This window comes from Ctenocephalides felis, unplaced genomic scaffold (assembly GCF_003426905.1).
Source record: "Ctenocephalides felis isolate EL2017-DRISC unplaced genomic scaffold, ASM342690v1 CF-g0.4_SCAFFOLD_01492, whole genome shotgun sequence".
NCBI classification, from domain to species: Eukaryota; Metazoa; Arthropoda; class Insecta; order Siphonaptera; family Pulicidae; genus Ctenocephalides; species Ctenocephalides felis.
In genome coordinates, this window is record NW_020537646.1 from 6,094,374 (window position 1) to 6,117,799 (window position 23,426).

General features: G+C 29.6%; 4 protein-coding genes across 4 annotated transcripts in view; 2 read left to right on the plus strand and 2 right to left on the minus strand.

Moving 5' to 3' along the window:
• Positions 1–5,286: 5,286 nt before the first annotated feature.
• Positions 5,287–12,229, plus strand: LOC113371554 (TWiK family of potassium channels protein 18-like). Its single transcript, XM_026612185.1, has 5 exons — positions 5,287–5,546; positions 10,152–10,241; positions 10,464–10,632; positions 11,054–11,214; positions 11,492–12,229. The coding sequence occupies exons 1-5, from the start codon at positions 5,315–5,317 to the stop codon at positions 12,082–12,084; spliced, it is 1,245 nt and encodes a 414-aa protein (XP_026467970.1). The 5' UTR covers positions 5,287–5,314; the 3' UTR covers positions 12,085–12,229.
• A 4,429-nt stretch (positions 12,230–16,658) lies between these two features.
• Positions 16,659–20,428, plus strand: LOC113370361. Its single transcript, XM_026611027.1, has 5 exons — positions 16,659–16,700; positions 17,578–17,782; positions 17,851–18,257; positions 19,838–19,985; positions 20,358–20,428. Exons 1-5 carry the CDS (start codon positions 16,659–16,661, stop codon positions 20,426–20,428), a joined length of 873 nt encoding a protein of 290 aa, XP_026466812.1.
• A 413-nt stretch (positions 20,429–20,841) lies between these two features.
• LOC113370362 (interferon-inducible double-stranded RNA-dependent protein kinase activator A homolog) lies at positions 20,842–21,779 on the minus strand. The gene is made up of 4 exons (XM_026611028.1): positions 21,550–21,779; positions 21,247–21,484; positions 21,070–21,205; positions 20,842–20,894 (listed from the first exon to the last, which is right to left on the minus strand). The coding sequence occupies exons 1-4, from the start codon at positions 21,777–21,779 to the stop codon at positions 20,842–20,844; spliced, it is 657 nt and encodes a 218-aa protein (XP_026466813.1).
• Positions 21,780–22,314: 535 nt separating this feature from the next.
• LOC113370365 (TWiK family of potassium channels protein 18-like) overlaps positions 22,315–23,426 on the minus strand; it is a 14,273-nt gene continuing 13,161 nt past the window's right edge. Inside the window, exons 6-8 of the mRNA XM_026611031.1 lie at positions 22,751–22,878; positions 22,603–22,685; positions 22,315–22,541 (exon numbers count right to left, since the gene is read on the minus strand). Coding sequence (XP_026466816.1) covers positions 22,400–22,541; positions 22,603–22,685; positions 22,751–22,878 — 353 coding nt within the window. The 3' untranslated portion in view covers positions 22,315–22,399. The remainder of the gene's footprint in view (positions 22,542–22,602; positions 22,686–22,750; positions 22,879–23,426) is intronic.

Here is a 23,426-nt window from a genome sequence, read left to right on the forward strand (position 1 = left end):
TGGTCGTGTTGGATTAGATAAAATTATTGGTTTTAATTAGTGCTACAACTGCGATGATATAGAATAATATTTCTTATTATTATAGCAATTATGATCATATTTCTAATTTATTGGCCATGGTTCAAAATCACTTGAAATTATATTTAGATCTATAATTTCAGTTGAATTGTTATTAATAGCACTTCAATTTACAAGTTAAGATTATCTTGATAAATTACGATTAATGTTTTTTATCTTTTATATTACAAATTAAACTTTTAACCTCATATAATTTAATAAAAAATACTATACCGGATTATCACTAATGATCAAATTTGATTTACTCAGGATTTTAAATTGTTTTTAACTACTATTGTAAAAATGTTATATAGGTGTCATTTAATTAAATTACTATCATTGGTTATCACTTCTAGTTTCTAATAACGTTTAATATGAAATAATTTTATATCTCAGTATGGACAATTTTTGACTAGAAATAAAAGCTCTATTTAAAATGAAAACCAGAAATAAACTTTGTTTACAACAGCTTATAGATCACCTAATTCAGAAATGGAAAAAATTATAAATTATCACAAAAGAAATTATAATGAAATATAGAAGAATTAAAAAATAAATATGTTCTAGAAAATATATAAGAATTAGTTTGTGCGTAGTTTGACTCTATAAATTTTGGAGAAAGAACAATAAATAATAAGAATGATAAATTTGTATTAAAATTAAGTATCAACGGTCTATATTAACACTTCAAATAATATTTCATTTATAAATTTTCAAACATTATAAATGCATTACAAAGCCTACTTCAACAGTGTATTTTTCATAAAAGCTTTATAAAAGTTTTAAGTTCCTACTCACCATTTTCTGCGAATAAATAGCCTTTAAAAATTTAAACTCTAATTAATTCATATTACCCACATAACTTAATTATTAGATTCATTGATATTAAACGAAAGCACAAATATTACTAATAAGCCGGTTAATATAAATTATAGGAATGCCATTACTTGCAATTCCTATCTTGCTTATCTGCTAAAGTTAAGCTGATAAGGCTTTTTATCAATCAATATTACGAATTTGTGTATTTTGGCATAAATTGAAGATTTTACCTTTTAAAACAAATGTTATCAGTTTTCTGGGCGATAAAATATAATAGATAGTACATAGGTGCATGCGATATTACATTCATGCCATGGTAATTGAATCTGAAAAAATAGTTAATTAAATCAAATCGTAGTTAATTTAATAAAATTATTAATATAAAGGCCAGATTGAAAATTTTATAATTTATGCTATTTAATGATGTAAGGGATTTTTTTATATTTTACCACTATTGTCCTTGATTTGGCTACAATTTTACATATCAATAATATACTTCATAATTCATTCATAGATCATTAACCTTTATTTTGGGATGTGACCTGCAGGTCTAATTGACCCACTTCATCGTTGAAATAGGTATTGATATTGCTATGTACATCATGACAAAATAAGTTTTTAAAATAATGGTTATAGCTTTTAAATGAATGCGTCCTTCAAAAAATATCTAAAAGAATATTATAATAAAAAAATTGGCGACAAACGGAAATGTTATTGATATCTACTTTATATATAATTAATGATAATTCAGCTCTATCTGAAACAAATTGTTAATGGTTTTGAAAAGTAAATAAAAAGCCTTTATTGATAACTATGCTATCACTAATATTATTAATTTGAAGATAAATTTATTTATGCACATGTGAAATCATCAAAATTTTTCGATCAAATAATTCTTCTTTTAAGTATTAGAGAATTAAAAAATAAAATATTACAAATTAATTAACAAATTTTTTAAGATACTTGCTTTTTGCAGTATCTATGAATATACAAGTTATGATTTCTCAAACACCCTCAATCCCAAGTTCAATTCTTAATGTAAGAAAGGTAAAGTTTAATTTGTTAAATAAATTTATTAACAGAATATATTTTAAAAAATACTTTAAAATATAGCCAGTGTTTTGAATTCCATTTAAATGGAAAGCTCGTGAATTGAATTATAACAAAACCTCATACATTATTGGAAACGCCATCGAGAAAAATTAAATGAAGTATGTGGTAGAAATTACATTAATCTCACCCGCCAAATGGGGGGCGCGCAAAAAGCATTCCGCGAAACCATCGCCGCGTGTAATTGGAAATAATTGCGATTCGGGTCAAACAAACCGATCAATCATTTTTACAATTTGCCCATTTTTCGTCATTTGCTATTCATTTTGTTTTCGATAAACTAAATGAAATTTGAAAACCATACATTTTTATAGAGAATACCACTTTTGAATGGACACTGTAATACCCATTATAGAATAAAATTAAATTTTTTAATCGCATATCAAGTGGCCTTAAGGCAAATTGCTGGTACTTACGGTACCGATTTTTTTTTTAAATCTTCAAAAATGAAAGAAAACTACAAAAAAAGTTCTGGGAAAATTTTGAAATTTTTGAAGTTTGACTTTTTTAAAAACTTTGAATTTTTTTGTACTTTTCTGAAAATCTTTTTTCCAAAGCAATCATGCTGCATGGCTGTTTTAGAGAAGAATTCACCCTACGGGAAGTTAAAAATAACATGTTATAAATTATGTAATTAAACACACATTTTAAATAAAATTACCTAGGCGTAAGCAGTTTGAACACAGCACTACAAAATTTAGCACTATTGAATTATATATGAATTATATACATAAATAACATATTATAAATTTTGTCATTATATGAATTTTTATCTAGGTGTACTATTTTGCCCAAACTAAAACTAGTTGCATCATTGAGGTTTAGCAATTTAGACCCATTTTTCCGAACATTGACATTTTTTAGGTTCCTAATATTTTAGGATGTTCTTTAAGACCACGAATTTTGTAATCATACAAAGTTTCTTAAAAATTGTTGAACAAATCAATTAAACGACACGGCCGATCTTTAGCAAAAATTGATCAACACGATTCTAAACTTTCGAGACCTTTAGAACAGTTTCGGAGTTTTTAAAATCTTTTAGGATTTTGCCCAAAATGTGGACAGATATGTTGCACTTGTCTGTAAAAAATATAATTGAGTTTTGTTCAATGGCTTTTAAACTTCTGAAATCGATGCAGTCGTTTTTGGGAAATACACCGACGAAAGGTCAAATTTTGGCTCAAGTACGATCATACCCATATACTTTTTCCAATTTTGGTATCAAGCCATATATAATGATTTGAAACCTTGATAAAACATAAAAATAGCAATTCGAGCTATTTTCAATAAAACTTTGACAAAAAGCGAAATTTTGGACGTTATACACATATAAAGGTACACACAAGGTGAGATTTTTTGGAGCAACATAAACCTCTGTTAATAAAGTACGAGATTAGAGTTATTTTTATTTACAACAAATTTGGTTATTTTTATTTACAACAAATTTGGTCTATAATACACATATTAAATATGTATATACAATACTTTGATTATCTTTTTATCATCATTGCAAAAGTTTTATGGACTTTTGTCTATTAAATCTCTATTTTTCCCATTATCATTCGTCCCCATGTATCTGTAATCCGATCCTATAACATCTCGCAATGCGTTCCACATAAATTAAAATTCCAACTTTGAAACATAACAAATGTGTACGCAAATAAGTTCGTACTTGGGGGATAGAATAATTCATGTAAAATGTGTGAATAACTTATTCGGGGATGATATTTTCCGGCGCGTTCGCCGCACGCCTGCGCCTTTTTCCGGCGCATGAGCAAACAATATATTGACTTCTGCCCGCAAATGTGATTCGGATGTTTCTGTGCCATTTTCTTATGAAAATTTCAATGTAATACACTAGAATAAAAATTGGATGGTACTTATAATTGTGGCTGTTCACCTGTATGATTCAATGTTTAAAACATAAGTGAAAAAGACTGCGTTTGTTTCGAGTTTTAGTGGTGCTACCAAATTTCTGTGGATGTAAGCTTGAGATAGGTGAGGGCGCATTAAAACATCTTACACATAAGTCAATTTGTTAAAAGATATTTAATTATAATATCTGTGATATGTTATTTATATACACTTGCACTTGAAAGATAATATGCCATTGTGAAATTAAGCATCTGTACTCTATCTATGATTTATTGTCATTACAGTATTTATGTATCTCACGTTTTTATTAATTTGCTTTTTATATGTATTAACTAAAATAGAGTTTGTATTTTGTCTTTCGACCTTTATATATTCTGAAAATTACTGTATCATTATTGCTGTTGATTATAAATTATTTAAATAATGTTTATTACAAAACACATATTTCATAGCCATTCTGTTGAATAGATGAGAAGAGTTAAAGATGAATTTAAGATGGTTAAAAATTATTTTCTAAAATTGTTCAAAATTCAAAATCTATAAAAAAAAACAAATTTCAATATAAAATGTTGATTTTTAGTGAGTGCTTAATTTTAAAAAAATAGTTTCAAATTTCAAAGTTCCTGAAGTAAACAAAATCCCATATTCCGAAACGTAAAAAATATTTCTGAATTACAAAATAAATGAATAATTTCAAATAAATAAATAAATAATTGCCTTGGGCGTTGAGTTAATAAATAAATAAATAAATAAATGAATACATTTTTTGAGAAAGAAAGAGGCTTTAGTTAAGAAAACTAAAATCATAATTGTTAACTTTGTTCGTCTCTAATCACTCGTTTATTGTCTTTATGTCCGACGTAAATATCATGACATATGAATAGAATAACAAAAGAATAATATATAGAGATAAATATTGTGGAGAGTGTAATTAGAGACAATAAACTAGTCATTAGAAACAAACGAAGTTAACATAATTGATAATTGTTTTGCAAATCTATTTACTACGGATAAATAATATATAGATGTAACAAAATCATAACTATTTTTATCGTTATTGAATAAATTTACAACTAATTTAAATTTATTAAATTAATTTCCTAACAGCACTTTATATAATAAATTTATTTATATTGCAATAATTTTTTTACTAGCTTAATTAAAGTATACATCATAATATTGTGTCTTAATTCTAGTGCTTGAACTATTACTATCATTACATGTGAATAAATGTGTTTAACTTATTCAAATTATTTTTACTATCATTAAATATACAGTTAATATTATTAATTGGTTTATACTTTGTCATGATGTGTATAAATTTAAATATAACAAACTATCAGTATTTTACAATTATCAATTAATACTAATTTCATTTATTTAATTTATTTCAGATTCTATTCTCAATTAACTATACGTCGCTGAAGGATATCAATTACTATGGATTTGTGACATGGAAAAAGATAGTGGAAAATATCGTTACAAACCGTATGCAGAATTCACAAAAAAAGGCAATATGGGTGGCATCAAACAAAATCCAAGCTGCGGCCTGGACAGCGCCGACAGCCGAGGAGACCAGAGCTCCTGCACAAAATGTTTGGGTCGCGTGAAGAACAGCGCCTTGTGGGGAGGATTGCTGACTAATTTTGGCATTTGTGCTTTATTGTTGGCCTACACGTTACTAGGTAAGTGGATAGTTTTATAATATATTACATTTCTGATATAATTACATTATATAAAGTAATTGGTATGATTTACGTAAGCCTGTGGTTAATTTGCCTGCCAATCTTCCTTGATCATAGCAGCTGCCTTTTCTCCTATCATAATAGTAGGAGCATTTAAATTACCACTGACAATATTCGGCATTATGCTAGCATCTACGACACGTAATCCTTTAACTTTATGAACCCTCAATCTTGAATCGACTACCGAGGATTTATCCTCGACAGGGCCCATTTTAGCAGTGCCGGATGGATGATATTCAGTAGTTGCCGTGTTGTGAATGAAACATCTCCAATATTCTTGACTAAATGTTGGTAAATTGGTACAGTTTGGTATGTTCAAATCTATAATTTCAGCACCTAACTCTCGCATAGCTTCTGTTTTAACAAAATTCTCCATAAATTTGACCGCATTGAGGGCTACATGCATATCATCAGGATCGTCCAAGTAGTTTGGATAAATTTTAGGATGTTGATTGGAATCCTTACTTTGTAACTTTATATAACCTTTCGATTTTGGATTCAAAATGCTTAACATCGTTAGGAGAGTATCACCTTGTTTATTAGCTTTTATTAAAGTTTGTCCTATTTCATCAACATAACCAAAACAATCTATTATTAACGGCAATCCGCTGTCATCATTGTTTGGAGTGAGAACAAAATGCAGCTGCGTGTTTGGGTAAAATGAGTAAGGCTCGTCGGTATTGAAAAAACCTCCCACATTTGTTATATCGACACCAGATAAAGGACCGTCATGATTCATGAAGTAATCATAAATAGCATTAATTTCTTGTTTTTTTGAAATACTTTGATTTGATTTTTTAAGCAAGACCCAAATTGGAAGAAATAGATGGTCTTGTAAATTTTCTCCAACTGGCAAATCTGCTACAAGTGGTATACCCAATTCACGTAAATGGTCTTTTGGGCCAATTCCACTTAACATAAGCAATTGTGGGGTATTGATGCTTCCAGCACTTGATATTACTTCTTTAGTACTCCAAGCTGTATAACTTTTACCTTTGCGTTTGAATTTTACACCTATGGCCCAATTGCTTTGTTGATTAATCACAATATTTGTTGCTAAAGCATGTTTAACAACGTGCAAATTTTTTTGTTCGTGAGTTAAAAATGCTTTTGCCGAACTGCACCTTGTGCCGTGATCTATGGTTCCTTGAAGTATCGTTATTCCTACTTTTGTATCTGAATTGATATCATCAACTAAGGGTAAACCCATTTCACCTCCAGCCTTAATAAAGAATGTTTCAGTTTTGTATCAGGATCATAATAGTTATCAACTTTTAAATCACCAAAGGTATTGTGAAATTGTCCATAGTCTTGATCCAAAACTTGAGGAGCACGCATGTCTTCTGATTTCTTGAAGAATGGAATAACTTCGTCATAGCTCCAACCTTCATTGCCTGCTGATGACCAAGCATGGTAGTCTTTTCTGTTTCCTCGAATGTAAACCATTGCATTCATGGCGGAAGTTCCACCGAGAGTTTTGCCTCTTGGCCAGTAACAACTTTGGTTACGGAACCCTAAACAATATCGATCGCTGGGTTCTGTGTAATACCCCCAATCCATATCGGTCTTTTGGGTAGAGAAGAACATTGAAGGGATCTATAAAATATGAAATTTAAATAAATATAATATAAAAATAACTAATCTAGCACCTTAACCTGATGATGTAAAAATATGGACTACATTTGTTTATTCATATGCTGATAATTATATATTCAGATAATATTATACTTAAGTCAAACAATTAACAGCTGAACCAAATAAATAATCTCATTGCTTCTGCTTTTAATTTCGTGAAGTAATTATTCATCGAATTTATGCCTTCAGTTAGAAACTGAAAAATCTTTAAGAAGTCATTTATAATATAGTGTCGAATAACGAGTTTAATTATTAAATAATTTATTATCAATTATTGTTTATTGAAAGTATTCTTGCCTCAGAAGTGATAGGAGGATTTCCACCAGCTTCAATTAGTAAAATTTGCCATTTTTTATTTTCTGCAAGACGATGGGCCAAAACTGATCCTGCAGAACCTGCACCCACCACTATAAAATCGTACACTGGAAAGTCTAAAAAAAATATTTAAATTATATCGCAAATAAAATTCTTTTTTTACAAAATATGACATACAATGACCTATAAAATCATATTAAAAACTTTAACGTGCAGATAAAATTTTATGGAATAATAAATAATGTCAATGTTCGATATGAACTTTTTTCACATTAGTCATAAAATTGGATGCAATTTTAAATTATATTTTGATATTATTTTTAATATAATCATATAATAGTTGGAATATACATAAAAATCATTTCAATAAAATTTCATATTATACTACATTATTTTTAGACAGTTACCTACAGAATCTATATACATTTGCTATTATATATACCATTGCTATATAGATACCTTTGCTATTCGATTAATATTTCTTCAATTTGCGAGTTTTTTTATCTTTCTATGTATTATTTGATTAAATTTTTTTTTCACCTGTATTTAAATGTTCTCCCCAATCTTCAGGCCATTTACTAGTAAGATTGCAAGGAGATGCCATTACACTTTGTAATAACATTGTAAATAATTGTCCCGCCGCTCCCGTCGCTGTATTAGACGGGCAATACATTGCATTACTGCTCATTATAATTTTTTTTACCACTATCGATTTAATTTAAATTTGTCCATCCACTTCTCCGGCAACTTTTCGAATGATTAAAAATCACCTTAAACTGAACGATCATTTATAGTTTTTCAGAAGCTTTATCAATTATTTTTTATGCATTCTATCACGAACAAAATTTCTGGTGGAAAGTTTTCATATTTAAAATCATTTTACATCTGCACGTGCGAAAATTATATCGAATACTAACTTGAACTCCAAAAGATACAGTATTTTATTCCTTTTGATTTTGTCGATTTATTTTGTTTGCTCATCGGATCTTGGCGAGAATAACGGTTATTATTGCAATATTATCTTCAGGACTGCATCATATGTTATTCGATAATAAGTTGCACGAATCTGTCCGTTATATTTGTACAGTTAAATAATTACAAAGTAACAACATTTTTTTCCAAAAATTAATATTAGTAAACTCCAGATAATTAAACACGTCATTCCAAAAAATTAAATAAAATTTGAATTTGAGATCGGTTATATGTGGCCCAAATAAATTTAATGTTAATGATACGTAAATATATATATATATATATATATATATATATATATATATATATATATATATATGTTATATTATATAAAGTTTATTATATACTTATAATTTTATTATTTCAACTAAAATTATTAGATCATTTCTATACATTATATTTACATATTATATATATATATATATATATAAATCAATGAAATGAATAATATCTACATTTTTTGATTTGAAGAAGTTTAAAGAAAGGCATTTAAAATTTTAGAAGAAAGAACTTATGATCGAGAGTTTTTAGGTGCTTTGTAGCTCTGTAATAACCGCATGGTTTCAAAATCACGAAATCCCAGAATAAATCTGATATCGAGCAGTAGTGTTATACATTTCTTAAAAATATTGATGAAAAAAATCTAATATAAAATATATCAAATATAAATAGAACAACCATTGCGTTGCCTTTTGAAACTTTTACCTTTAAGTTGTGTTTGCAGTTTAAAATGTATAAAAAATAGAGAAGTAGCAAAAACTATTCAGTCAAAATTTTTGCATTTTTAGAACTATAAATAAAAATGAAACAAAATAACAATATCAAATTTTCAAAAAGTACTTTTGGTCTAATTTGGTCTAATTTGGTTTTAATATAATTGATTTCACATAGCCTTTATATAAGCGAACATGAAAATTTCTAATAACAATCAATTTACTATTTTTTCGAGAATGTTCTATAGCCTTCTTCATTTTTTACACACTTTGTTTAGTTTGTTCAAAAATATTGCAGTAGTTATTTTCAGCATGCAAATGCGCAAGGTGATAGCACCACAAAGTTTGTATTAATTTACCTGAAAATTGAATCCACCGCCTGCAACATTTGCACTTAGAATGGTTGTATATATATATATATATATATATATATATATATATATGTCTATGTGTATGTGTTTATTTTGCCACAAGTTTGTCCCTAGCTTAAATGGAATTACTCATGGGCGAAAGCTCGTACGAAGTTGTGGCTTCTTGTTTATGGTCTCTTCAGAATAATAAATATGTAATGAGTACATTTTCTTGGCGTAAATTTGCGATGCGCTTAACTTATATTTATGCCATTGCAAAATGTGTAATTTCAACTTGCCTTAAATTACTTTCTACTATTGTAAGCTAAGAAATAATTGCAATGTTCTGCTACTTTTGTAATAATAATAATAATAGTAAACTTCTTCTTGCGCGGTTGGAACAGAGAATTTGGTACTCTATTTTGAGATTGCTATTGAATAAATCATATACATAGTATCGGTTCATATTTGCGTTGTACATTTATATGAGATTTTGTATATATTTTGCTCTATTTTAAAAATTTATGTAATATATAAAATAATTCTATTTTCTTTTATAGGATCGTTCATATTCTTGGCCATAGAAGGAGATGCTGCAATTGCTCCTCAGAGATCACTTGCATCTGCGGCTGTCACGAGACCGAATACTGGTAAGAATTCAGATTTTTTAGAATACGATGTATTTTATTCCGAAGTTTTTTTTATTAAATTACTCGTTGGAACTCTTCAAATACATTAGAGAATTATTTTGTTTTAACCATTACATTTTGCTAATTATTTTTTCACCTATCTAAAACAAACGGAATGAAGATTACATTGTTATTAAGATAAATAGCCATTACTTAAATAGAATGCATTTATGTTGTTATTAGGTAAAAGCTTGAAATCGTCGTTGGCACTAAACCAAACAATTGCACAATGGAGCCGAAGCAACGCGGAAGCTCGAGCCAGGACAGTAGAAAATATTTGGGATATAACAGTCTCATTAAATATTCTTTACAGAGAAAACTGGACAAGGTTGGCAGCTCTTGAAATAGCCAGGTAAATATATTAAATTTTTGTTATATATGCCAAACGAGATATCAAATTAAATATTAAGGAATAATAGTTGCTATAAATTCAAATATTAAATTGTTTCATACCACTATTATTTTTGAAGTAAGAATGCTACATTAGAATTAACAATATTTTTTATTACTTTTAAGTGCAAAATAAATTTTTTAAGCTCTTTTTATAAATTAAGTTTATGCGCATATTTTATGCAAAATTTCACATTTATTGCGATTTATGATAACTTTTTTAAAGACGTGATTATAGTGCATTCTAAAATCTGGCGTATATTTATTTCCACTTACATTGTACATAAAGTAACATTTTTCTCGGAATACCACATCTTGGCAATTCAGAAATTTTGATGAGCTATATTTGATATCTAATGTTATTTTTTATTAACTATTTCCAGATTCCAAGAAGAGCTTGTAAAGAAGTTATCGGAGGATTTAGATCCATCCAATTCGCAATCTCACTCGCAAGTTGTATCAGTTTCAACTCATGTACAAAGTGATTATGAATGGACTTTTGCAAGAGCTTTTCTCTATTCTTTGACAGTTTTGACAACTATCGGTAAGTTGAATTAATTATTATAGAAAACTTTGAATGGTGTGATTTATATATCTTATACTTATGCGATTTAGGCATTTTGGTTTAATATATTTTTGTTGCTCGTTGCATGCGGTTTACTATGTTTATTACGTGCGTTATCCGATTTTGTTTTTAAATTAACCTTATATCAATATCTTCAGTGGATGTTTAGGTAGTGCTTTATTCATTTGTTGTTTTATTATTGGCTTTCAATTGGCATATCGATTGTTTCCCTCATGTATCGTTAAATTTCCAACAGGCTACGGTAACGTAGCACCGCGGACGTCATTGGGCCGTGCGGTGACTTTGGCCTACGCGAGCGTCGGCATCCCCTTAACCTTACTCTACTTGTCAAGTGCCGGCGGTCTGTTGTCGAGGGTCGCTCGTGGTGTGTTCTCCCGAGCCCTGTGCTGTTGTCTTTGTTCCAATTGTGGATATTGCTGTTACGATGAGCGCCAAATGGCCGACAAGGAGCGCAGAATGCGTAAAGAGCGTTTAGGATTACAAGAACCATTCTATTTGCAAGACCACAGCGTCACCTCGCCGCCCGAGCTGAGCGGCCTGAGCCTGCTCGCACCAGTATTGCTCTGCCTGGGAGCCATGAGTGGCTACATATGCCTAGGCGCTCTCTCGCTTCTCAAACTCGAAGGCTGGTCATTCATTGACGGATTATATTTTTGCTTCATGTCATTGAGCACCGTTGGTTTTGGCGATATGATTCAAGATGAATCAACGTTCACCACGTGGTTTTGTTCCGGCTATATTTTAGCCGGAATGGCTCTGACTGCTATGTGCTTCAATGTTATGCACGAAGAAATTGTTCACAGATTGAAACATGAGGCAAAATCTTGACCACGGGGCTTTTTCGATACAGAAACTGATCGATACATGCACCAGCTTCCCGAAATGTTAGGTGACGTACCAGCCATAAGTTTGTCTGGCATATATACTCTACAAGAGGAAAACACACAAATTGAAGGCAAAGAAAGCACAGCAATGTAAATTGTTACATTTGAAATAAGAAATATCTTTCTACGAATTATTATTATTATATAATCATAAATTGAATTATTTATCAAGTAATCCTGTATTCGATATATCTATCTACTACGTGTTAATATAATAATAACGGACAAATAGTTATTATACTTAATAAAATAAAAATAAATCTGGTTTAGAATAAAGCTTGTAATTTGGATACGCGCCGATTTAAGCCACTTATTATTTATAGAAAATATAGTGATTTTAATATAAAAATAAAAAACTATTTAAAAAAGATTCTACATTTACAATTCTACATTTCCGTACGACCTTTATTTTTCCATTTATTATACAGTGAGTGAAACTTTGAATTATAAAACTTTTGTATTGGTTTTTATTTTGACCTAGTTCATAAATTATTTGTATAAATAGTTATAAAGTAAATTATTTACAAGAATTAGATGATTGTAGATGTGAAATGTTTTATATAATACCATAAACTTATAACTTTAAACATAACGTTAAGGTTCGTGTAGTTGCAGTATATATGAAAAAAAAACTCCAGTTTTATTGCGTTTGAGATATTTTTCTTTTGCAACTTATAAGTTGAAACATATTGCAATTAATTAGAATAAAGTAAAAATACAATATTAACCGAATATTTTTAAAAGAAGAACGTTTCATTTTACATAATTCATATAAAAAGTTATATGTAAGTTACATGTTATTAAAGCGTTATGGTGATAAATGTTAATTGTATATTTGTAAGTATGTTTGGATTTGTATTTTTGTGATATAATTAAGAAATTGTCATATTATAAAATAATATTAATTTCACTTAAATAGATCAAATTTAAAAATGACTTCATTTTTACAATGTTATATATTTTGTGTAATTTTAGCGCTCTATTCGAAGCGACAACTTCGTAAAATACTATTATTTGTTTTGTACATTGAGGTGCTGCAGAAATGAAGTTAAATAATATTTATCATAAATTAATAAAATTAAAAAATCAACTTAAATTAGGTAAAATATCAGAAATCTCCTTTACAACAATATTTAATAGTTTAATGTTTATTTATTTTTTAAAAAGAGTTGTTGGTAAAGCAATTTTTTACGACTATTGCAAACGAAATTAAATATATTATTATATTGTTAAATATTTTTATTAAACACTAGTCGAATTAGTCCCATTACTAACTCGAACATCAGGCATAACCTTAGCCGTCGATGGAATTAGATTTGAGGCTGCACCAGAAATCTTCATAATTTTTTGCAAATGGAACAAATTAGCTTTGTCCCTTAAATATGAGAAGAACTTCGTATGATCTCTCAACCAGCTGGCCAATCTGTCGGCCGTTAAATAATCGTGACTAAATTCTGCAACATTCGAAGGACCATCATTACTATTATTATTATTGAAACCGATTCTATTTAATCCTTGTGAAAAGTTATCGAACCATTCTCTTATGGCGTTTGAGGCAATGTAGGCAGTAGTTGCTATACTTCTGGTGTTGTTTGTTGGAAGAGCTTGCTCCGAAATTGAGGGTTGCCAAATCTAAAAAGAGTAGGAAAAAACTAGTAAAAAATAGGCTTCAAGTATAATTACTATATTTAAAACTAGCAATATATAGCAATACATTTATTGCTTTGGTGTATATGTTTGATTAACTTGTTGAAGAAGTTTGTTTTCGCCAGAGGCTGATATTATATTTTAAGATTTCAAGTATTTTTGATTTGTTTGACACCCATATTGAAAAAGTATGTATATCTTCGCTTTTAGTCAACATTTTCTGAAAACCAAATGTACCAATTTCACAAATTTAAAAGCCATTAGAAAAATAGTGTTTACTGGTATAACATCCAGGACCAACAATGTTGTTTAAGGAATTAGTTCATAGCCATTATATCACAACTTATTATTAATGTAATTTTCTAAACCAATACATTTATTTTACATTTAATTTTTTTATGAAAATACTAAACCTTTTTCGCATTTTCTTGGTACAATTGAAATATTTACATAAATAAAATAAATTAATATTCTATGACTAAATAACACAATATGGCTGAACAATATTTCTCAAATAACAAATTTCACTTCAATACTTATACAATTCGGATCGTTTGCAGTATTTTCAATTGATCTCATAAACTAAGCTTATCGACAATAAACATGCTATAAAAATGTCGAACAAATCTCAATTTCTCAATACAAATCATAAATAATCTCACCAAAATCACACAAATCAAACATGATCCTGGTAGCAACATTACGAGTTGTGATTTATGCCATTCACATGTAATAAAATACCATTAATTAAATATTAATTTATTATTGAATTTTATGTGACACTTTGCGACTGAAATTGCATTTGGAAATGAGTTAGTGTTTTAGGTTTCATTTTATATAAATATTGTTGTTATCGGTATTGTTATTATGCGGGTTGTTGAGCAATGCGAATGTGTAAGGTAAATCACCTACTTATTCATTATAGTACGTAAAAAAATATAAAAAAATATATTATTCTAATTTGCTCAATGCTTTTTATATGATTAATCAAAACAACGGCATATTAGATCTCTGAAAATTTTTAAATTATTTCGTACAAGAAAAATCTGAATCTAAAAATATTTATAGTATAATTTTACGTTTTTAATAACTACCTGAATAAGAAGATTATTTTTGACAGAAATACAATTTGTTATAATTTCAATTTCTAGTTTCCGCGATCACAGTTTCCTTAAGGCAATTTTATTATTTTGGAGCATCTTTCAGAACTTCTGCGAGCTGTTCAGTTAAATTTTCTTCAACGTCGCTTTTTAGGAAACAACCCAACGGCTGACCTCTCTCTATTTTTATTATTAGAATGAATCTAATACAAATGATACATTTTGATTGGAAATATAAAGGAAAAATATTTTGAAACTTATAATTGCAAAATTATCCATTTATCAAACCTTGTTATATTTGTCCTTGTATGACATTTTTCTCATTAATGTAGATCAACTCATTAGTAAAAATCTGCAGGTACTATTGCAATATATAAACTGGTTTTTCCGATTTGTTATAGAAAAATTAAATATTCAGATTTCAGACCTATTGTTGATCTGATGGAAAATTTTTAGACATATCTGCTAATTATGAAAAAAAGTCTTTAGCGAAGTTGAGTTTCATCAAAGGCTTTGTAATTTTTTAAATCGGTGCAGCAGTTTTTGGGTAAACCTTGACGAAAAGTCAAATTTCAGCTTACAAACACTTAAATTTTGCAATATCGGTATCAAACGATTCAGAATGACTTGAAACGTTGAGAAAACTTAAATTACCGTATCGGATTTGAAGTTTGTCTTCGGGAAGGTAAAAAATGTAGAATGACATGATGATAATATTTTGGTCGAAGTTAGTCATTGACCTCAAGTTGATTAATTTCAGAAAAACATTTAGAGTTCATGAATTTGCATAACTTGATTTAGTATCGGATTTTAATTATTTGGATGTACGTATATTATGAACACAATAATAATAGACTTATTTTTACTGGCCTTTACTATTACTCTGGCCTTTATTACTTACTACATTTTTTTCATTTTCATTCTATTCAATGGTATTGCAACATATCAATGCTGAAATATTTTTATTAATATGTGAATATGTTGTTCAATATGCAAATACAATTTTTACTCATATCAACTTTTTTGCACACTGTGTCGGAATTCCGTCCTGGTACCTCTTAGATGCGAGTCTAAGACCTCATGATCAATTTCATTTTTTGAATTACCATAGAATTTGTGTGTTTTTTTTTTAAATTCTGCTACTTTATTTAAACTTAACGTACTATTGCAATATCTGGTTTATTGAAATGATTTATAAATTTTTGCTCATTGCATTCCTCGCTTTTTTATCCCTCGCCTAGTCGATGTTGCCGGTGCTGGTCGTTTCAAAATAAACGTGCCTGTCAACATAGTCTTCATCGCACTTTTTATGTCGCTCTTAAGAACGTTTATGATCTTGTGTCTTAAAGACAGTTCATTGTCCTCCGAACTTGTTCTGTTAGCCATGTATGCCTATCGACGACGAACATTATGGTTTTATTAATGTATATAAATCGAATTACCATACAATGACAAAGTCCTACAAACCAGAGCTGCTGGACAAACCAGTTTTGGATCGGATTCGTATGTCTTCGTATTGACAAAGCGAAGTAAAAACTTAGATATCGGATCTCAAAATAATCATCATTCTTGCCTCTTAACGGAATCACTGTTTGAATTGTGAAAGAATATTTTTTTTTTCAAACGCGGTTGTTTCGGAGCGGTTCAGTGCTGGACGTGAGTGCAATACATAACGTAACCTAACCGTCGGAGAAACTGCGATTTGGCATAAATCAGTGATTTATTTTGCCAACAAATTTATATATCAGTGATACATATGTTATAAGTGATGATGTTGCTTGAGGCGACTTTGGGATGGATCATTTTGGGCCAGGTCAGTACCTACTGTAATAAGAATAGAATATATGAGCAGACACGATACGACACACTTTGCGAATCAAATGCTAGAATCAATAACACATATACAATTGATAACAGTATTTAATATATTGATATTATGTACCAAATAGAAAGCAATTCAATTTTATAATTTCACTAAATTTTTTAGTCATTTTTAAGCAAAATTAAATGATACGTCGTTCATATACAATTTTTTGTTGTAACCATGTTTTTTTATAAAGAAGTTCTGTAATTAATAATGATTCGCTGTTTAATAAATTTTTAGATTTTAAATATTTACTCCGGCTGAATGATAACTCATATCTAGTGCCGAAACAAGTATAAATAAATAATTAAATTATTGATATTGATGTAGCAATCATTGGAACCTACGTTTTAACAGCAACTCTTATAACAACACTGAATTCGAGATTTAAATATATTATAAATATACAATCGAATTTCAATTTTATTAAATATTTTTTTATAATTCAAAAAATATTAATAAATTTGATACTAGTATTTACTACCGTACATTTATTTCTCAATTTTTTTGCTTTAAACCCCAATTTTGACAAAATTATCCTATGATCAGCTTCAAAAAATATTTAATGTCCAATATAATTATACTGTATTTTGAGCGATATTTTGCAACATTATTACCTATATTTTACAATTTCATGTTATATTTCACAATATAAGTAACTTAGAAATTGCTCTTACAAATGATTGTTAGTTACAAATCATATATGATTTAATGCCCAATATTACTATATTTCACAACATAATCTACATTTCATAACATAATTAGCTGTATAACTGACATTTATTCTATTTATATCACAATTTATATTATCATTCGTTTTCATTAGATCCAGGCCAGTTTCCTGGTCCCAATGCCCCTGAGTGCACTTGCAGAGCGCACTGATGCCCTGCAGCTATCCGACAATTATCTTCCAGCTGCTATGCAGATTCTGCAACATTTGTCTGAAATGTTGCCATACGAATTCGAAGGGCCAACAACTACACGAAGACCTATTTCTGCTGGACAAGTGCCCACTTCAACCTCAAAACCAGGTAATGGTAATAATGTAATATATAACATAAAACTCATTGTTATTTTTTATTGTTTATTCTATTTTCAGTTCCACCCCCAACAAAGCCTCACAAACCAGGATATTTCGCACCTGAAAAGCCACCAAATAAAGATGACCGAACTATTCTTCATTCGACATCCAATTTAGATGCTACATATGACGATAACTATCTTCAATATCTTCCAAAAATTCATCGAGATTTACATGAACAAATCAGTGAAACACGAAATGATGAATTTGCTTTTAGCGATTTTGAAGAAAATGAATTTGATGCTATAGGAAATTTCTTAAAGAACTATGAAGATTATGAAGAGCTAGATGCAGATCAGGAACGAGATGCATCACCTTTCTTGAGAAAGAAAAGAATACCACCTACGAAGGCTTATGTGGAAATGTTGATGCTGTATGATCTTATGAAAAGGGATGCGAAGACGCAAAATCTCCAAAATTATGCAGTAAGTGGAAAATTCTTGTAATTTTATGATTTTTTTAATTTGTGAGAAAACTTCTCGTAGTACGATGAGGAATCATCAATGAAAATGATCGTACTATTATAGTGCGACGTAGTAAGTCGTAGTACTATATAGAATAATCAATGAACGTGATTGTACTATCATAGTACGGCGTAGTAAGTCGTAGTACTATGTAGACTCATCAATGAACATGATTGTACTATCATAGTATGCCGTAGTAAGTCGTAGTACTATGTAGAATCATCAATGAACATGATTGTACTATCATAGTACGACGTAGTAAGTCGTAGTACTATGTAAAATGACAATGAACATGATTGTACTATCATAGTACGACGTAGAAAGTCGTAGTGCTATGTAGAATGATCAATGAAAGTGATTGTACTATCATAGTACGACGTAGTAAGTCGTAGTACTATCATAGTACGACGTAGTAAATCGTAGTACTATGTAGAATCATCAATGAACATGATTGTACTATCATAGTACGACGTAGTAAGTCGTAGTACTATGTAGAATGATCAATGAAAGTGATTGTACTATCATAGTACGACGTAGTTTATCGTAGTACTATGAAGAATGATCAATGAACATGATTGTACTATCATAGTACGACGTAGTAAGTCGTAGTACTATCATAGTACGACGTAGTAAATCGTAGTACTATGTAGAATCATCAATGAACATGATTGTACTATCATAGTACGACGTAGTAAGTCGTAGTATTATGTAGAATGATCAATGAAAGTGATTGTACTATCATAGTACGACGTAGTAAGTCGTAGTACTATCATAGTACGACGTAGTAAATCGTAGTACTATGTAGAATGATCAATGAACATGATTGTACTATCATAGTACGACGTAGTAAGTCGTAGTACTATCATAGTACGACGTAGTAAATCGTAGTACTATGTAGAATCATCAATGAACATGATTGTACTATCATAGTACGACGTAGTAAGTCGTAGTATTATGTAGAATGATCAATGAAAGTGATTGTACTATCATAGTACGACGTAGTAAGTCGTAGTACTATCATAGTACGACGTAGTAAATCGTAGTACTATGTAGAATGATCAATGAACATGATTGTACTATCATAGTACGACGTAGTAAGTCGTAGTACTATCATAGTACGACGTAGTAAATCGTAGTACTATGTAGAATCATCAATGAACATGATTGTACTATCATAGTACGACGTAGTAAGTCGTAGTATTATGTAGAATGATCAATGAAAGTGATTGTACTATCATAGTACGACGTAGTAAGTCGTAGTACTATCATAGTACGACGTAGTAAATCGTAGTACTATGTAGAATGATCAATGAACATGATTGTACTATCATAGTACGACGTAGTAAGTCGTAGTACTATCATAGTACGACGTAGTAAATCGTAGTACTATGTAGAATCATCAATGAACATGATTGTACGGCGTAATAAGTCGTAGAAAGGCACGCTACGCCTCAGTAAATAATAATTATCTTGGTTTTAAGTGCTGATTTATACATGTATTTGATAATAATATTCAGGTATAACAATTAATATTTTATCAGGGTTATTCACATGAAATGTTAGAGGATTTAGCGATCACATCACGCGGAACGGCGGCTGATCAATTGCGGCATGTTTTATCTCGAATGCTTGAAGGCAAAGGTGCGAAAAGACCCGATGTTATAACCAGGTCTAAAACAATGATGACAGGTAAAATATTTATTAAATTAAATTATTAAGTTAATTATTGTTTTTGGATATTTTTTTCTTTTTCTTATCCAATATCAAATATTTTTTTTACTGTGCCATACAAAAAAAATAAATAGGGGGCAAAACTAAACGTATTGCACATCCATCGACTTATTTTGTTTTTAAAATTTTATTTTACTTAAGTATCGGGAACGTGGGAATTTCAATATTTCGCCGTGGGTGAACAACAAACAAAATTAAACAAATCTTATATTATTCTCATAAGTAATTATAATTTCGTAATGAATAATTAGATTGACAGATTCATTTAAGTATATACGTTTTATATGAACTTAATCTCTATTCTAAACGAATTAAATTTTTCACTTATAGATTTGGGTAATCCAAGCAGTGCCATTTGCAGAGCAATTATGTACTACGAACCTCTACAATTTTTTAAATAATTTAACTTTAGTGCGTATTCTTAAAACCTAGATTAATGTTATAAATAAATTTACTACTTTGTAGAACCTAACCGCGTCTCATTCACATCATTGAAACAAGATTGCTTTGGTTCACAACATGGCATAGATTTATTGCCAATTTTCAAACAAAAATTAACAATCAAAAATTTAAAAATAATAATCATCCAATAATAAGTTATTAAAACACTTTCATACAAAGCATTACTATGATAAAAATGGTATTTACATGTGCGAGGGTTTCACTCATTGACTGGTTTTAGTCATTGAGTATTAAATATGTTTCATTTCGAAGTTTCGTTTATAAGTTGAAAGTCAATATATTTTAAAAATGATGAGTATTATAATAAGTATTGTATTTGTTCCGACGTCGTACGGCATTTCTGGTCGAACCTTTAAGCTGCCCTATTGTTGGTGTTGTTGTGTCTGGAAGCACCGAGGACAACACCTGAAAAAATAAATTTATAGGTAATTGAAATGCTATATATCATTCTTTTTTATATTTTTATTTAAACAACTGATCAGAACTTAAGGCTTTAGCGGCTTTTGCAGAAAGCAACCCAAATTTTGGCGTATCTCTATTTGATGCATTTTATCATTAGAATTTCACTGACACAGATTACTTTTTTGAATGCTGCTTAAAGTATATTTTCTCTTGCTACCTGAACATATTGCTACCTGAATTTTCAATTGAAAACTAAAGTCACTACTGTTCAAATCTTTCTCGTTAAAATGACAAAGTCCTGACCAATAGCCCCGCTATGAAACCCAAATTCAAATTGTGATCAAATTATTGTTACCTCTAATAGATCTGCAGAGGCCTGCTGCTTTGCTCGTTTTTTCTGTGCGCTGAAGGCTACGCTATGATACTTAAAAGCGCTACACCTTACGGTAAAAATGGGGTCGTGAGCAGGCCCACTAACGCTTATGTCGTACGTGGCTTGCGGAATGTCGTGCAGCCGAAGATAAGCCGTCAGGGCCCCAACGCTGCTTTCTAGCTTACGAATGTTACGACCTTCTAAATCCCCGCCGCGTTGTCTGCACAGAAATCAAAATGACATTATCCAAGATGTCAAATAAAATTTGTTTCAATTGTACTTTACCTGTGTTCGACACCTTTCAAAGCAAGCAGCTTGAGGACGATAGCTGCTCCATTATGCTTGGCTTCCTTTTTATTTCGCCCAGTTCCTACTGCTATTATATTGGCAGCTTTTACGAAATACTTATATCCTGGCAACGGTATTCCATCTTCAATAAGTTCGTAAAGGGGCACAGGTGCTTTCTTTTGCATCATTAGCTCGTTCAGAGCTGCCATGGGCGTTAAATTACTCATTTTTATGTCATGCAAGTTGTTTTTAGAATTTTTTATTAATTAAAATACTAAAGTAAAACTGTAAACTATGTTCAAGTACTTTATTATATTTCGATATAATACACAGATACTTAAACATTGAAATTTTTTTTAATGTGTAATGTTAAAAGAGTAGCCAAATTATTTTGGTTATATCATTTGTTTTTGGGGCATGACTGCTTAGAATTTTTTACGGTGATTGACAAGTTTTTTTGCTTAATATAACTGAATCTAAAATTAAAAATAAATGAAAATTTTGATGTACATAGATTCTCAGTTTCAAAGATGGAAAAAAGTTTTTTTTATCGAATTAATTTATTATTGAAGGGTTGATTATTTTAAATGACTAACTGAATTTGCTTTCAAATTAAATATATAAATAAACAATGTGAAGATCTTTTTTATATAAAATATATTTCACACATTTTTACATTAATTAACATAATTTTATAAATAAATACCTACGATTAGCTACATAATTAAAGCACTTAGTGATTCTTAACGATTTCAATGGTTTTTGCACTGCAATAATAAAATGTCCATAACTTACATAATTGATAAAACAATGTACAATTTTATTAGTAATATTTAAACTATTAATATTAACTGAGAAGAGCTGTTAAAGCATCTAGAAATTTAGTTCGGTCAGAGTATTTAATTTTAACTATTGAAGTATCAAAAAAGTCTGAGAATGCTAATATTTGTGATTTGTGAGCTGCTTGTTCAAATGCCTTTCCAAAGAAACTGAAATTTCGAAAATACATATTTAAAGACTGTTTGAGTGATATGACATAATTATACTAACTTTTTAGGGGAATCTTCACATACAGGTGGCAATCCCACCATTAAACACATTCCGTAAAGTTCCATTTCTTGAGAAGACATTGCCTAAAATTATTGTGTGATAACTAAAAATGCTTTTTCTAAATTAAATATGTTTTAAATTTTGCTACCTTTAGTTCATTATCAGTCCTCTGTCCCATTGCAGTATCATGTAATTGCAAAGGAGCACAAGCTATTAATGGAAGTGCATTTGCCCTCCTACTTCTTGAAACAGCTACATGCCCTCGCAATGCAAATTGTGCTAACATTATAAGACCATAAGGATTCGAAAAATAAGGACTTTCCTGTAATATTTTTATATTAAAGTATAAAGGTGATTATATTTTGAAATAATGGGAACATGTTGCAAACTCCTTACCTCATCCAGGATTAAGTAAAGAAAAGGACCAGCAGACATAACTTGATGTGTTTCAAGAGTAGTTTGTGTCTGCCTAAATATAACTGTAAGCATTTTTTTGGCTTGCTCAATACCATTTTCTAATAAACCACGTTGACTTCTTGAAAGGCAATCCATAGCATCAAGAAAACATGTTCTCTACTGCGTTCTTTGGACTGAAAAAATATGATTAATAAATCATAGAGCTACAATAATACATATTTGGAGCAATATTTACAGTTGATTCCAAAATTGACAACATTGTATATACTAATCACTAGCACAGTACTTATTTCTATATCCATATTGCATAGTGAATGATGCATAAACTAAATCTTTGAGATCATATTTTCAGCAAGTTTTTCTATCATGGAGTGAACTCCTTTTTAAAGTTAAATCCATTGATGAAA